At 34.8% G+C, this 18331-nt stretch overlaps 1 protein-coding gene across 1 annotated transcript in view; it reads right to left on the reverse strand.

The window, feature by feature from the left end:
* Positions 1-18331, reverse strand: part of LOC106066733 (fibrillin-2-like) — a 64103-nt gene that overhangs the window by 35935 nt on the left and 9837 nt on the right. The window contains exons 9-18 of the mRNA XM_056045467.1: positions 17654-17892; positions 14850-15110; positions 13447-13584; positions 7652-7924; positions 7416-7545; positions 5979-6193; positions 4955-5224; positions 4331-4453; positions 2757-2899; positions 663-789 (exon numbers count right to left, since the gene is read on the reverse strand). Of these exons, the coding sequence (XP_055901442.1) occupies positions 663-789; positions 2757-2899; positions 4331-4453; positions 4955-5224; positions 5979-6193; positions 7416-7545; positions 7652-7924; positions 13447-13584; positions 14850-15110; positions 17654-17892 (1919 nt within the window). The remainder of the gene's footprint in view (positions 1-662; positions 790-2756; positions 2900-4330; positions 4454-4954; positions 5225-5978; positions 6194-7415; positions 7546-7651; positions 7925-13446; positions 13585-14849; positions 15111-17653; positions 17893-18331) is intronic.

Below are 18331 nucleotides of genomic sequence, written 5' to 3' on the forward strand. Positions count from 1 at the left end.
TATATATTATTAATAATTTCACAATCATAGCCTAAACATCCATTTCTTTTAAAGCCAAAGCATTTTTAAGAAGGAAAACATATATGTGTTACGATTCTTATTATTATCCAATATCTGAACTTGCTATATGAGATAAAGTATTTATCTCATTTTTTTTTTTCTCTTCACATTTAAACAAATATTAGCAGCTGCAGCAATAAAAAAAATAATTAATATAGATATTGTACTATATGGGTCATGGTGGTCGAGAGGTAAGTATTGGCTTCCGAACTGAGGAATCTTAAGTTTAAATCCTCATAAACGCCAGAATTTTTAGGTTGCCCACTGTGTTCACTCAACTTGAATAGGTACCTGACATGCAAGGGAAGTAAATGCAGTTTATTGTGCTGGCCAAACAACACACTTGTTAACCATCCTGCATATATCGATTACCTTTACATCCATCTGCCCCCATAGATTGCAAGGTCTGAAAAATGCACTTTTATTTTATACTTGTTAAATATACGCATTCGTTTTAAGTTTTAAATATTTATTTATGAATATATATATAGGTACTAGTGTTTTGCTATAGATTATAAAGGTAGTTGGTTCTATGGCCTGTTTAGCACTCACAAAATCACATACCAAATTAGCCACCAACAAAGAAACAAATCTTAACATACCTAGGTTTGGGTTCATGTTGGCCATGTATGCAGCTATAATGTTTAGGTCAGTGACTGTACTGATATCTGTAGCACCACCAAGCATGAACATGTTGTCATTAAAACCTATAACTCCATTTGAGAGAACCTGGAAACATGTGATTAATATTTAAACAATTGCATTTCTTTATCTGATATTTCTGTCCAGCATAAAATATAAATTCTTTCTTTTCAACTTTCTCACTAACTGGTCTCGCAGACTTTCATAATAAATGTGACACAGAGTGCTGAGAAATCCTTTAATCAAGATACCAAATGCAGTTAGCAGCAATCAGCAAAACGCAAAATACCTAGGTGTTATAATAAATGAAAAACTATCATGGAATCCACATATTGATGAAACTACAAAAAAATCAAACAAAGCATTAGGATTTATTAAAAGAAATTTCTATAAATCAAATAAGAACATAAAACTAAAATGTTATTTAACCTTGGTTAGGAGCATCCTCCGTTTGGGACCCCTCAACTCAAGAAAACATTAAGAAACTGGAACAGACACAAAATAGAGCAGTGAGATTCATAACAAACGAATATTCACATTTGACTAAAGTAACACCTTTAGTAAAATCACTAAATTTAGAAAGCCTTCAGGACAGAAGGCTCAAAAGTAAAGTAGCAATCATACATACAACACTGAACCATAATCTTCAAGTACAAAAACAAAATTTAATAAAATACTCTGAAAGACACAAAGATAAAGGCACATTCCTCGTCCCATATGCTAGGACAAATTTGTACAAATACTCCTTCTTCCCTAGTGCTATTAGAGCATGGAATGGGTTGCCTGAGCTAGCCAGGAAAACCAGTGACTTGGCAGAATTTAAGTCATTGGTTAATATGCATGACTAAATGCATGACGCGTAGGACGTAATCATCTTCTTTTTTGAAGTAACGTCTGTATTATATAAGATAAGATACAATTTTGTAAGTAATAAATATGCTCATTTTTTTGGTAATCTTTGCAACATGTCCACCTATTTAGGGATATTCTGGTTAATGAATTATTGCACTATTCCTAAACTATAATTAACAATCTTTTAAACAATATTAAGTATTCCAAAATTGAACAAGCATGGATGACTGATGATCAGGTAGAAGACAACATGTAGAAAGAACTCGCCAACAATAATAATAAAAATAATTAAAAGAGAAAAAGCTGCTACCATTATTGACATCCCCGTACCACTGTCTCATAATGTAAGGAAAACTGAGTTGGAAAAACAACGCAAATATGGGAACCTAGGCTTGGAGATTAAGCATTTATGGAAGTGATCTAAAACGGCAATATACTCCTTTGTTTTATCAACCGTTGGGATAATAACAACTGAACTCACAGATACCTTCAAGGCCCTTAACATTCCTAGGAACATTCTAGTTCATTGTCATACCTGCAACATCACCCCAAAATTCCTCAGTGGAAACTGATAAAGGGACTACGATGAATTTTGATTCCGTTTAACAAAACTCGACCCTGGCAGCACCAGAGAATGAATACTCGTTCAATTTCTAACATAAAAATAATAATAATATTTATTATACATGAGGAAATTAATTTTACAATTGTGCATTATTGGCTTTGACTGCAACAGTACTCAGGAGACTGCATCAGGCAGAGAAATACTTGACTATTAACTAGCTACAGGATGGCTGCCTGGTCATGCAGTTTGCATGCTGGACAGTCGTTCAGACTTATCGATGGTCCAGGGTTCAAACCATGTACTCTCCGATGCCCTACTGTCCTGCAGGAGGTTTGAACTAAGAAGTAAATTATTTTCAACTCTGAAGAAACATACAAAACATGTCAGACATTTTACAAACATGACTATTCAACTGTCTGAGCTGGAGATGACTGCTCAATTAATTACAGATATAGGATTAGTTATTAGTCACATCCACTCTTCCTGTAAGGTTGTATTTGTCAAACTAGAAGAAGACAAGACTCAATACATTTTGTTTGCATAGTAGTGAATAGATGCACCCAAAAAAAAATAATACAAGGGAAATGAAGTAGAGATTGGAAAAAAATAAGTTTAAATGATTTGTTTTCAAACTTACGAATGCAGATGTTTGAAATTGGTCTCCAAAAGGGGCTCCTGTGCTAAACTGAATTGGCTTGCTGACATGTATAGAGCCTAGTGAAATATAGTCATCTGACAGCAATGAATCTCCAATTTCTTTACCATATGGGTAGTATGGTACTGAAAATATATTTTTTAAAATGTGTTTCGAGTTCACCTTATTTTTATGTTTTATCAATTTTGTCTGAGATTTAAATAAAGCATCAATAGCTCTACCTATGCAAGACTAAAATACACATTCTTTACAGATCAAGAGTTATAAAACAAGTGTATAAAATTATAGCAACAGCTTAGAGTTGTTTTTTCTTCAACAAATGTTAGGTCAAAGGCATAAGATATTCAGGTTGCAATTTAGTTTTTGGCAGCAGGGTGACTGAGTGCTAATGAGCTTGTCTTCTGAACTGAGGGATCCCAGGTTTGAATCCTGGTGAAGACTGGGATTTTTATGCAACTCTAAAGGGGGCCTAACTTAAGGTGAGGAAAAGTTAAGTAGGTTGGTCATTGTGCTGGCCACATAGCACCCTCATTAACCATGGTCCACAGAGACAGTAGAGCTTTACATCATCTACCCCATTGATTGCAAGGTCTAAAAAGGGGAGCTTTACTTTAAGAATACAGTTATTTTTTATTCAAATAAGTATTAGTTTATGTGTTGTTAAGTTACCACTCCAGCCCTTGAATTGTCACAACATTTAATAATCATATTTCAATATAAAAAAAAAAAGAAAAAAAAAACTAAATTGCACCTCATCATACCAATCTTCATTATTTAGTTGTCTTTTTCACACTGATTTTGTCTCCAAAATATTAAATCAAATCATTTTTCTCAAATTAATTTTTTAAAATACCAAACACTATGGGTTAAAATTAATGATACATGAGAACATGTGACTATCTAAATCAGTGATGCCCAAAATACAGCCCGCAGGCCAGATGATGGAACAAAGTGTAGAAAACCCACCCTTCATAAAAAAGATTTGATTTTGATAAAAAAAAGTATTTTTACTTACCATTTCCATTATTGGTACATTGACCTTAACATTTGTGCCTTAATGACATGGTACTCTAGAATCTACCAGGAAAAGTAGATGGATCTTTAATTGTTTTTGGAACATGAGACTTAGCCAACAAATTTTTTATATAAAAAATTGTGGTTGTTTAAAAAAAGAACAACAGAGAAGCGTTAATGAAGCAAATATTACGCATTCTAGGTTTAAGCGACAAATATTAAACTACGCCTAAAAGAAAGAAAATGTTGGTAATAAAGCTTGCTACAATTTCAATCACATAAGTAGAGAATATAAGCCATTTTCTGTTAAAAAATAAATAAACTTCCAATATCCCAATCATTAAGGTACATTTCTAATCAAATAGTTTCAGGTCAAATTCATTTCGTTTTAGTATCTTTTCCGCTGATGTGGCCCATGACACAAGTGTTGGAAATTAAAATGGCCCAAAGGTCGAATTAGGTTGGGCATCACTGATCTAAATTCATACATTTCCTATGCATATTGCATTCACTGTAACAAACTAGTAGCCTAATGTATTTACCAACACAAACCAGTTGAGTGTCTTCATCAAGCACCAGGCCATCAGGACAAACACATTGTTCTTTACCAGGACTGATGATGTAACAAGTGTGTGAGCACTGCTTTACAACACAGTCAGAGCTTACTGAACAAGACAATCAAAATCATTTAGCTGTTAGCATGAGCATAGTTTAAACTCAATTATTTTACTTTAATACAGCTATACAACTCCCTAAATGAATTTGGTAAAAAAAAAAAAAAAAAAAGCAACACTGAATTTGTAAATTAAAAAAATGCATTGTCAAAATTACAGCTTGATAACAAATAGAAGAACATATTGTTAATAATTCAAAATGCTATTTTTTTTTCTCAATCAAAAGTAAAAAGTGAAAACCAAAAGTTAGATAAGGAACAAATAGTGCATCCTTCAAACATGAAGATCCAGTCTTATTGTCTCTTTGGCCAGTTCAGTACAAAAAAAAAATTGCTAATGGGAAGCAGGATTTTAACTCATCACTATCATCTTAACATATCATCTATCACATCACATGACCAGACTGAAAGTCTTAACAGTAAAATGACTAATGAGTGCCTGAATAAGGAAAAATGGTGTAAATCTTTAAAGTATGTTTAAAAACTTTTGTACCTTCACATTTTCCAGTGTCCACATTAAGTTTGTAACCCAAGTGGCACTCACACCTGAAACTTCCTTTAGTATTGACACAGTCAGAGTTTGGAGGGCAGACTTTGTTGTTGGTACCCAGACATTCATTCACATCAGTAGAACAGTCTCCTGATGTCCAGCCAGGCTTGCAGATACACTCTCCATTAATGTTGTCACAGAACTGAGTGTTTTCTTTCACACAGCGACAGTTTTTATCACAGGACTCCTTGCCATAGGTAAAGCTTCGACAGGCTGTACATTTTAATAAAACAAAAAACTAAATCAGAATATTGCTTTACAACTCAAACAAAATACATAAGGACATTTGTACTATATTCTGCTACATTTGTAACTAACATCAAGAAGAAAGCTCGGCCGAGTTGAAAACATAGAGTTTAGATTTTATTGGAAGTTGAGACACATTCTTTGGGATTTCAGGACATATCTGTGGCATTCAGCTGTTATACACATTGGTAAGTGATATTTGTTAGAGAAAGCAAAGGCCATTGGCAGTTGTGATGGCAGCATTACAACACCAATCAGTATTGGTTAGAGAAAAAAAACAATAGTCCTGAATATGAGCCCTGCCCACATCCATCTTCTGCCATCCTGATGGAGGTTTGAACTAGGATGTATTAATCTTCGTTTTCAATGGAACATCTAAAAACGTATATAGCAAACAGAAAAATTACTTACCTTTTTATTACTGAAATGTAATAATTTTATGAAAATAAAAGTTTCAGATTAATTAAGAATTATAAGATTGAGTTCAGAATACACTTGAAAGTTTGTAACAAAAAAGAAACCATAAATGTCTATTAAAAACTGGACAATATTATTTTCTTTTATATAACTAATGTCTTAAAACTGATGATGCCTATTTAAAAACCATACAACTAATTACAGAAATGTTTGAGAACATAGTGGAAAAAATATGCTTTTGAAATAATTAAATGAAATTTAAAAAAAAAAATTATTTCCCAAAAAATATAAATAAAACACTTACTGTGTGATGTATATGTTGTATAAAAGTTTCCATAATTAGAGTACGAGCTAGAAACAAACTTAATGAGCATGTTATTTCCTGTTGAACGTATAACACTTGGGATCCCTTGACCACAATAACGACCAATCTGATGACTTGCAACACTTTCACCATCATATATTTCAAAGTATTGATGTTGACATCCATTAGTGGATTCTAAGTAGAATGTGATAAATCTACAACAAGACAAATAGATATATATTTAATACATAGATATACATAAATTTAAAAAATGTTTTGTTTACATGTCTAACTCATTTATATATATATATTTATATATATATATATATATATATATATATATATATATATATATATATATATATATATATATATATATATATATGAGTTAGACATAAATGAGTTAGACATGTAAACAAAACATTTTTTAAATTTAAGTTTTTCTTGTAAATTACTGAAAACTCAGGCTTTATCTCAAGATCAAAAACCATTGAAACACTTTTTGGCTCTGAGCTATAAATGAGCTTTTCCATCTTCGGCACAAAATTATGAGGCATCAAAGCATGTGACAACCACACTAAAATAATTGAAAGATGTCCACGTCTATTACTAATGCCATTACTAAGTAATTAAACTCATTATTACTTTGTTAATATACTTTATTTGTTTTCAGATTTGAAGATTACAACAAAAAATAACCAAACCTCCTGCAGGAATGATTTGAACCTGGGGCCATCAAACAACATTCTAGAGCACATATGACACAACCATGCAGCCATTGAGTTAACACCTAAATGTTGTTGCACAGTATCATCATTTAAATTTTTTTTTTTTTTTTTGTGTGTTATTTTTTTCTCAATAATCAAAATGAACTTTATGAAAATCTTAATTTGTATGAGCCACATCAATAATCACAATAAGTCAACAAAAAATGTCTGTGTCTACATCTGATAGTGAAAATGACATAAAACTAAATAGAATAAAGTTTTAGCTTAGCTTTTGTTAGTGGTTTTAGACAAATATTGAAATAAAAGTTTTTATTCATATTTATTCTTAATTTTTTGTGCATCACAATTTGTATTAATATCTAACAAAAATGTTACATTGTAATAAAGCATAAAAAAAATTAACAACATATTATTATTACAAGCTGAAATGAAAACAAACATTATGTCTATCTATTCTATAGTTCAAACATTTTTAATGACAGCTAGAAACAGAGTTGAGTCATTACTTTTATACTGCTTTACATGAAGTAAAGGAAACTTTATACAATAATGCTGTCATAAACCTTTTTGTTATTTCCAGTTACATTTATTAATATTTTAATTAGTTATTAAAATTTATTCCAAAAAGATTTCAGAAGATTTTATTTAAAAGTCCGTCTAAAAACAAAGGCTTATTTTTAACATCACAGTTTCAAATGGAAAAAGTTACCTCAGAGATATGACATAGTCACTTCTTACACTTATCAGCCATGAACAATCAGCATTCTTTATTACAAATCCACTATAGTAAAAATAATTTCGTATTTCACCTGTCTCATTTGTAAAGACCTTATTGCAATCTGTGAATACACATCATTTCATTTTATTTCTATATTACAAGGGTTTTAAAATTTAATTTCAGTAATTTTTCTTTTATTATTGTTTATTCCAAAAGAGAAGCTTTACCAATGTGTTCACAGGTGCCAGGGCTTGTTTCAATGTAGCCATAATATTCTAAACAATAACATTGGTAGCTGCCATATGTGTTCTGACATTGTGAGTGAGGCTGACATTTGTGTGTTCCATAGTAACACTCATCATAGTCATATTCACATAAGCTCCAGGTCCAGTTAGAGTAACAATGACAGTCACCGTATCGTGGGTCATATGTGGCTGTGTGATCTCTCACACATGATGTTGTTAAAAGACAGTCTGAGCCAAAGGTCCAGCTTTTACAATCTAGATGATAAAAAATGTATTTTTATTTGAATAATGTTTAACACTGTTAAGAAGTCTGAGTGATTTAAAGAAAATAACTCAACGATTCTCAGGTCGCTGGTATCTCTCTGATTGCAGAAGCGCAATCCAACTATAATCAGTCAATACTCCTAGTAAAAAGAAATAGCTTCACAATACTCCAATTGAAATTTACATATACCGATTGACTAACACAAATTAAAGAAAACAATCCTCCATCCTCAGTCGAGAAAAAAAAATTATAACTAAAGTTTTTAAAACAAATTCACATACAAGCTCATGTCATTTATGCCCGACAGCATAAATAAAAATCAACCTACTTTACACATGTAAAAAATGGTTAGTCAGGGGGAAACAGGTTTACAGCAATACATTTTAGACAAAAATGAATATTGTGCAACCAAGATATGCTGTGGGATGGTTGCCTGATCATGTGGTATGTGCTCCAGACTATCATTTGGATGGTCCCAGGTTTCAACCCTGCCCTATCACCCTTTTTCCTGTGGAAGGTGTTGGCTAGGATGTAATAATCTTCAATTTTGAAGGAACATTCTAAGCATGAAAAACAAAACTTGAGACCATTGTGAATACTGCTGAAAGTACATACTACCACAATTAAATAAATGCAGATTTACTTATATTTCAACCTTTTTTTAAAAAAATAGATCTAGATAAATATTGATCAAAATGATACTTATTGTTGAATTCACTGAAAAGGAAAATATTGTACATATATAATAATACTTGAAGATTTTAATACATATTGAGAAATTTCTAATACATTTCAAGTTATCCTTCTATCATTTAGGCACAATACATCTAGATCTAAATCTAGACAACAATGCTACTAGGTCTATATAGTTTTAACTAGAATAACTAGATCTAGGTCTAGATATAGCATCTATAGATTAAATAATAGATCTATCTTAGTATCTAGAATCTAGCAGTGATCTAGAATTATTAGTTTTTTACTGGTCTAGATGATAGGCCTATAGTCCTATAGATCTATATATGAAATATGAAAGTAGACCTCTACTATGCTACACCATCTAGATATATACTAGCTCTATATAGAGAAATCTCTATTATATATAAAAAATAATATATTATTTATATAGTTCGTCCATCGTGGTTCGATGATGACCACTTTGTCATCCAGGGGGCTGAGGGCTTTGCACTGGGGTTTTATGCCTCCTCATGTGGCTGGTGAGACCTATGTGAGCCCGGAATGTTCGGCCGCATACTGGGCAGGTTATTCCAGCTGGAACTAGTGTCGTTTGCCTTGCTTTTCTTCTCTGGCGTTTTTCTTCTGCCAGCGTTGTTCTCTTTTCCTCAGCAACCTGTGCGCCAGTTTTCACAGCATGACGCCATGATGCTCTGTCATGTGCCTCTGTCTCCCAGGTGCTTGGGTCTATGCTGAACGCCTTCCGAGAAGCTTTGAGGGTGTCCTTGAAGCGCTTTCTTTGACCACCTTGCGAGTGCTTTCTTTCGCTTAGTTGGCCATACAAGAGTCGTTTAGAGATGCGGTGGTCTTCCATTCTGCAGACATGTCCTGCCCATTGCAGCTGGGACTGCATTAGGATTGTGTGGATGCTTTGCAGACACGCTCTTCAAAGGGCTTCAGTGTCTGGTATTTTGTTTTGCCATTTGACATTCAGTATTTTTCTCAGACATATCTATGTCATGTGGAAGTGGTTCAGTTTCTTTGCATGTTTTCTGTACATTGTCCATGTTTCTGAGGCATAGAGCAATGTAGGGAGGATGACGGCTCTATAGACTCCTAGCTTTGTATTTTTGGTAATACCACGTCTGTTCCAGACATTTTTAGACAGTCTGCCATAGGATGCACTGGCCTTGGTGATACGCAGGTCGATTTCACTATCAATTTTTCCATTTCTGGAGAGTGTGCTGCCAAGAAATGTGAATTTGTCCACTGGGTTTATATCCTGTCCATTTATAGTGTTGCTTGGATCCAAGTAGGCTTTCCCAGGAGCAGGTAAATATAAGACTTCAGTCTTGTTTGTGTTAATGGTAAGGCCAAAGTCTGAGCATGCTCTTGAGAAGTCACTGACATTGCTCTGCAGATCATTTTCAGAGCAGGCATTTAGGGCACCGTTGTCAGCAAATAGCAAGTCTCTGATTACTGCTGAATTTGTTTTTAATTTTGCTTTAAGCCGCCTTGGGTTGAATAGGCCACCATCAAATCTGTATGATATATTTATCCGGTTGTTTTCTCTATTTGTGAATGCATCTGTCAGCGTAGCGGAGAACATGATACTGAACAGTGTAGGTGCTAGGACACAGCCTTGTTTTACCCCGTTTGATACTTTGAAGGGCTCTGATGGTTCTCCACTTTCTTGGACACGAGCCTTCATGCCATCATGAAATTGTCTCACCAAGGTTATGAATTTTCGTGGACAGCCATACTTTGACATAATCTTCCAGAGTCCTTCTCTGCTAACAGTGTCGAATGCCTTTGTTAGGTCGACATATATTGAGAACAAGTCAGCATTTTGTTCTTGGCATTTTTCCTGGAGCTGCAAAGATCATGTCAATGGTACCACGCTCTTTTCTGAAGCTGCACTGGCTTTCTGGTAGTAGACCATGTTCTATGTGTTGCATGAGCCAATTTAGTAGGATGCGTGCAAGGATTTTCCCAGCAATAGAGAGAAGAGATATTCCTCAGTGGTTGTCGCAGATTTGGCGATTTCCTTTTCGCTTGTATAAATGAACAATTTTAGCATCTTTAAAGTGTTGTGGTATTGACTCTTTTTCCCACATAATTAAGAAGAGCTTATGAAGTATTTCAATCAGAGCTAATCCACCTTTTTTGTAGACCTCTGCGGGAATAGAGTCAGCTCCTGGGGCTTTTCCGCTTGCGAGCTGTTGAATGGCAAGATCGGTTTCCTGTAGCGTAGGGGGGTCATCCATTTTTTCATTTATTGGTACTTGCTGTAGCCTGTCTATGGCCGCTTCAATAGGCCTGTCCCATCAGCATTTAATAGAGGGGATGAGCCTGACTTTGTGGGTCCATAGATTTCATTTATGGCATGGTAGAAGTTCTTCATGTCATGCTTGTCAGCAAATTCCTGTATTGTTTCCACTTTCTTGCTAAGCCAGGTATCTTGCATTTGGCGTAACTGTTTTTGCACATTTTTGCAGATGTTAGTGAATGCATCTTTAGTGGACTTGGAGTTTGGGTTGTTCAGATACAATTTATGGAGCTTGTGCTTTTCATCTAATAGTTTTCTGATCTCAGTACTGTTTTCATCAAACCAGTCCTGATGCTTTCTCTCCATAGGACCGAGTAAGCTTAATGCTGTGCTATGGATAGCTTCTTTGAAACATTCCCAGCTTTTATCTACATTTGATTCAGTTAGAAGGGTGGACTTGAGGCAGTTCTCTATGGCATCTGCGAGCAACTTTTCAGTTTTGTCATCTGCTAAGCTGGCCGTGTTTAGCCTTTTTAGGGGTTTAGATTTTTGCGGACGTCTCTTTAGTTGAATACGAATGTTTAGTTTTGTAATGATGAGGCCGTGGTCTGGTCCATATTCTGCACCACAGTGACACGAATGTCCTGAAGGTCAGATTGTCTGGTGATGACGTAGTCTATGAGGTGCCAGTGTCTTGAGTGGGATTGCATCCAGGAAGTTCACTTTCTCATTGGAAGACTGAATATTGTGTTTGATATGAGCAGCTTGTGTTCAGCACAGGTCTGGAGTAGTAATAATCAGTTGCTGTTGCACTGACCTATCCTGAATTTGCCTAAGATTCCTTTCCAGATGTGATGGTCAGAGCCGACTCTTGCCTTGAAGTCACCGAGAATGAGTAGCTTATCTGTTTTTGGGATATCAAGTAAGGTGGAGTTTAGTTCTTCGTAGAACTTTGCTATGACATCATCTGGGTTGGTCATGGTGGGTGCGTAACAGCTAACAATGAAAATGTGTTTCTTTCTGTTTTGTAAAGGCAGCTTTAGGGTCATGAGCCTGTCACTAATTCCTTTGGGAGGCCTGACTAGTTTAGATACTATTGATGTTTTTATGGCAAAGCCGACTCCAGATTCACGTTGTACTTCAGTGCTTCAACCGCTCCAGAAGAAAGTAAATCCAGATCCTCTTTCGCAGAGTTCATCTTCATCTGCAAGCCGGACTCCACTGCTGCTCTGTGTCAGTGGTGAACGACCATATGGCCTGAGCTGCCTGTGTGCAGGGTTGCAGCTACGGCTTCCAGTGTGCCCACACCTACCGCTTCACTGCTTGCCTGTCACCACAGGACTTTGGTTTGGTTGTGTTTTGGGGGGGGGGGGGGGGATGACATGTGACTTGCGCTGGAATTTGGATTAAAGTGAGGAGGATTCGCGCAACACGTTGACCTCACTCTCTCGCCCTTAAGCCCAACCTTTTCCGGAAGCATGATTTGGTCAAGACGTCCGGGGACAAGTTTGGGTGCAGTGGATGACAAGAGACTTTCTGTGTGTCTTGTCCTGCTCTTGAGTGCTCCACAGCACTGTGCTGGTATTTGCCTTTCTGTCCGATTAGTTTTGTGATGTTTCGCACAGGCCGCCAAGTCCAGACTTCACATGCAAGGTTTGTATGGGGTATCTAGGAGGGGTAGAACCTCTAGTGGACAGGCAGTCGTACCCTCTTTTTGAGGGTAGCTGGGCTCACTCTTGGTCCCCAACTCTCACCTGTAGCTCCCAGAAGCTGTAGCATGCGCAGTGGCCACACCCCGGAAACGGCTTTAACTGGCCGGCTAAACCAGGTAGAGGGTATCTGATGTGTCCAATATATTATTTATATAGGTAATAGGCATATTAATATAAATATATTTAAATATATAATATATTAAATAGAAATCTAAATCTAGTAAATCATCTTTTAAAAGTCTCTTAGTTGACTTAGTCTGAGTCTACTAATCTACTTAGAAAGGGTAAAAAAGTTAGATAATACTAACAATAGATTCTACTAAAGTCATAAACTGATAAATTTTAAAGTTCAAAAGTATGATAAAATTAGAAAGGCAAAGCCAAACAAAGCTTTAGCTAGGCTACTTAGACATATATTATAGATCTATTAAATCTATATAAACATAAAGATCTAGATCTAGAATTTTAGATTTAAGATAGATCTAAATTACAAATACATCAAATAGATCTAATTTTTATTTTAATTTTTACTTTCTGACTTAAGTTTTACTTTACAAGTAATAGATCTATATAATTATATAGATCTATATATATAAAATATATTAATAATTAATAATAATATTCAATTAGTTGAATTAGATCTAGTATTACTTAGAATTAGTCAAGACACAACTCAAGCCAAGGTGACAAGTGACTCACAAGTCAAGATCTAGATCTAGATCTTATAAAATACAGACATTACTTGATGAAAATGATTACGAGTTGAAGGACTCTAGATCTAAAAAAAAATTATTAAAGGGATTGAGAAAAATCTTGAACAGTAGATCATCGTAGATCATAGATGAATTAATTTTCCTACTCTCGCACTGGTTGCCAACCATCTCCATCCCTAAAGGACAATAGCACTCTTCAATGGGGGAAGTCTCATTCTCTGGTGTGTAGCTCACACACATATTTGAACAATTTCTTGAGGTACAAGCAGAGGAATCAACAGCATCTGTAAACAAAAATTATATATAAATGCTAGTGTTTAGGCTATTTTGAAGTATCAACCAAAAACATGTAAAACAAAAGATACCACAAATGTGAAACGGGAGTAACATCAAACGTTCTTCAAACAGATAAATGTATCCACATTCAAGGGATAAGAATAAAAACAAACTACTCCCTAACACTGCCTTATAGATCGTTTGTGTTGTGTCCACAACCATTTTTTTGTAAACATCTATACCACCAGCATTCATCATGAAATCCTGTAAGTGGTGTTGAGAAATGCGTATTCTATAGAATGCCTAGAAAGCCCGAAATGTCAAGGCAAAGTGAGAAATAATTTCTCGATTTCCAACTTTGCTTACGCATTGTATAAGACTGGTGCACCCTTCCCTATGCAATATTAAGTGCACTGCAAAATACTTGTTTCATGAAATTTAAAAAAATATATATATGTACTGCGCACGTTTGTTAATTAAGTTTAACTGTGCAGCCCATGACTCCGTACTTTGTATAAAAAAAAAATTAAAACGTAAACTGTGGCTGCTGAAACTCAATCAATTACTTTATTGATGAATTGCTTGTCCCTCACAGTGCTGATATTCATCTTCACGTTCCAGCTCTTTTATCGTTTTAGGATGAAGACAAAACATGTTGAACTGAACTCAAAAAGCGAGATGTTAACAAAGAAAGAAAGCTGTGTTCTTTAATAACTCTCAAAATCCAAACATGTCTGATCGGTGTGTCTGTCGACCGTAAATTCTCATTATCAAAATTGTCTGCCAGCAGTCTCGCCTTACTCAGGATGACATCCTTGAAGTTTTCCTCAGCATGGTCAAGCAGGCATTGATTACACATGTGCAGTTTGTCTGGTTTTACCAGTATCCGCTATTTCAAGATTCACCAAACAGTCAAAGATCTTCTCAAAGTTGTGAGTGAAAGCGCAACTGGATTCGTATTTCTCAGACCATCGTGTAGCACAAAAAGAGGTGAATTTAATACAAACGCTCTCGCTTATGACTCTACGGAAGAAATTGTAAACATAGAAAGTGATAGTAGCCTACTGTAGGCCTATATCTATGGTTTAGAGTTCTTTAAACGTACAAATGTAAAATTGTATTCATCACCCAACACCAGCTTCACTCCAAAGAGAAAGAGAGAGAAAAATGTTAGCTGTACATGCAGATTGTCTTTTTATGTTTAGCTTTGTTTGTGTTTTTGACTTTATTGTGACAGATGTTTGTCTTTGTGTACAAACGGGCTCTTACTTACATGAACACTGGTAATTGGAATCCAAGACCAGACCAGGCTTACATTGACACTGGTAAGTTCCAGGTAGATTGATACACACTGTGTAGTCAGAACAAGGGTAATATTTCTGCGAACACTCATCAATGTCCAATGAACAGTCACTGCCCGTCCAACCAGATTTGCAATAGCAAAAACTGTATATGCTGTTACACGACACTGTATTGTTTATATGGCATGAGCAAGGTATGGAACAGTTTTGTCCATACATGAACTTTGGGCATTCTGGGAAGAGTATTGAAATTAAACAGCAATATTAAATACCTTAAAAAAGATTAAAAGCACAGCAGAAGGATAACAGTAAAATTTAGCACATAACAATTTTGCAAATCGACCGTATCTCTGTTATTTAATAGGATGGGTCCTTTTTTATAGCATCCTGTTCTTTGATAAACTATCATTTTAAGTTTTACCTGTTTACTAATCTTTTGGACGGTGTGGGCATAAGCTCAAGTGTTTTTTATTATTTTTACCAGATCATTATATCACCCTGTTTTTGAGGTTCTTCTGGTTTCAATCAGAATTAGGCCCGAACATTTCGCTTATGTCTTCTCCTCCCTCCTCTTTTACCTATTGTTAACTAAGCTTGTATTAACTCACACTGTCTTTCTGCTACATTTTTACATGTTATTTCTCCTACACCCAATGTCTGATGAAGTTGAAATTCTGCACACTTATTTCTTGTACCGGATAAAACAAAAATCAATTTAAAAAAAAAAAAAAAAAATTAAGTATTAGTAATTAATTATTTTGTTTGGTATCAAACAAGGGAAAGAAATTGTACTTAACAGATGTGGCGGTATAAGTTTAGTTCATCCCCTTTACATTCTTTGGAGAGAATTAGGACTTCGCTTAAATGTTTGAAACTAACAATAGGTAGCTATGAAATCTTCTATTTTCATAAGCAATTTGCTGGCGCAGTGGCTAGTGTTCTGGCTTGAGGAGGCGTGAGCCCTCGAGTTCGAATTCAAGTCGTACAACATTTAACAAGCTATCACGGTGACTTTCACTCAGATCCCCTCAATCCTACCTCCTTTTACCAACTGGTTCAGACAAGCGCACTGAGAAAGCTAAAAGCATGAATTTGCACTAAACAAAACCATTTGTTAGAATATTTCTAATAGCACATATTTATCAATAACGTAATTATTTTTTTATATATATAAAATAACCTAATCTAAGTGGATATAAACTTTGCTTAGAGAATTAGGTAAATTGTTAAACCTTTTCAATTAAAAACATTATAAAACTTTTAAATTCTAAAAGTACTTGAATAGCTCAGAGGCTAAACACATCGCCCTTTTATTATAAAGGCTTCAGACTCTTAGTTCAAATTCATATTAGAGCAACATTTTTTGTTTAAGGAAGCAAGGATACCTTCACCCGCGTACCTTTCCTACCCACGCCAATTGACCTCATTCACCAATCGTAAACTAACAGCATTTAGCCACGTGGTTCTCTATCTCTTCTATACAAATTATGTAATCCATAAAGATAGTTTTTTTTTCGTTGTTTTATCAATATTATCACGTGGCTAAATTTTGTTTGTTTACGATTGGTGAATGTGGTCCTTTGATTCACAAGATAGATATATTATAATCACTAAGCATGCTATAAAAATGAAAGCTGTGCTCAACAAAAACAATTAATAAAAAGAGTTCCAATTATTCCTATCGCATACATTTATTATTGTTAGTCTAGGATCTAAATTCTAGATTTGTTAATAATTAATAGCTTAATTAGACTGATTCAAAATAACTGGTGTAATTTAACTGAATTTAAGTGTTGTTTTTTTTTTTTTTTATTATTTTTTATAATTTACTTGTTAATGTTGAATTTTCTCATGGATGGCCTTCCATGTCTAAAGCCTAACACTACTATAGGAAAATACAGCTACTAAAAATGTCATAGGCCTAATATTTCATTTAATTCATGTGATCTTTCTACATACACTACTATTCACCAATTATACATAAAACACTAAACCATAATCTTCACATACAAAAACAAAATTTAATAAAATATTCAGAAAGACACAAAGATAAAGGCGCATTCCTCGTCCCATATGCTAGGACAAATTTGTACAAATACTCCTTCTTCCCTAGTGCTATTAGAGCATGGAATGGGTTGCCTGAGCTAGCCAGGAAAACCAGTGACTTGGCAGAATTTAGGTCATTGGTTAATATGCATGACTAAATGCATGGCGTAGGTTGTAATCATCTTCTTTTTTGAAGAAACGTTTGTGTCATATAAGATAAGAAGATAAGATGAAATTTCTTAACGTTGATAAGTATGATAAATTAAAAATCAAAACAATTTCATTCTTTTAGCAGTAGGCCTATTTATGAATGTCATATTTAAATTACTAAATTCTAAGGGCTCACATGATCTGTACTAGCACAATTATATTTTGTTAGGCGCTTCCGCGTTGTTTAATGTGCATAAACCAAATGGAGGTAACACTCAACGTAATACTGAATCCAATAACAGCGGCGAAAGGCCGAACAATCAATAAAAGTTAGTCGACGCTGATATTGAATGTCGAACAAGTTTAATAGCAATGAAGGGAACCATCCAATTTCAGCTAACTCTAGACGTTCATAAACTGCTAGGAAGTATCCTACTATGTTTATGTTCTATTTCGTTCTATCTCTAAAACCTAGTCTTGTTTTTTACCAGTCACGTCATTGTCTCTATGTCAAAACTTCCCCAATTTACAAAACAAATAGAATCTAATTAATTCCTAATTGTGCTATAACAGTTCCTACCGTGCGTCCAGTACGAGGCATTGAATCCGCTTGAGATGAAACCATAGCCGTCGTCGTTACAATATGCTGGGTACCGTACAAGCAGCATTTTATTTCCAGATGTTCGGATAATAGAAGGTAAGCCCCACCGTGTGTCGTGAATCACATTGGAACTCGTAGTATTACCGTCATAAATGGTAACGTAACTTGAGGAGCAGCTACTCCAATAATAGCCAACGTCATAACCAAACCTTGTGAAACTGTCAAATGAATAAGTTAAATATATTTTTCGATTAATGAATATGTATATACACAAATGTTGTTTACAATTTAATGCACATAGAATGTCCAAACAGCCGGGGCATTTTTTAAAATTGGGTTGAAGTATTTTATAGACAGTGGAGTGTTTATATCCATTACCTTCTCCATCACAATAAAAAAAAATGTACGCAGCCAGAAAGACAACCAGTGGAACTCCTGGTCTTTAGGTGTGGCTTAGATATAGAATCTAGAGGAACTGTGATCAATGACTAGAAATGAGAGCCGAACAACCGCCAGTAATCTTCAGATAGGAGGAACTCGTTAAGATTATCTGACCACCCACTTAGAAGAAGGAAAAATTTGAATCCAAACATCTGCTGCCTTGCAATTATACCCAAACATTGGAAAGCCCTCGGAAGTCAACCCTGATAAAAAATT

This window comes from Biomphalaria glabrata, chromosome 11 (genome assembly GCF_947242115.1).
Source record: "Biomphalaria glabrata chromosome 11, xgBioGlab47.1, whole genome shotgun sequence".
Classification (NCBI taxonomy): Eukaryota; Metazoa; Mollusca; class Gastropoda; family Planorbidae; genus Biomphalaria; species Biomphalaria glabrata.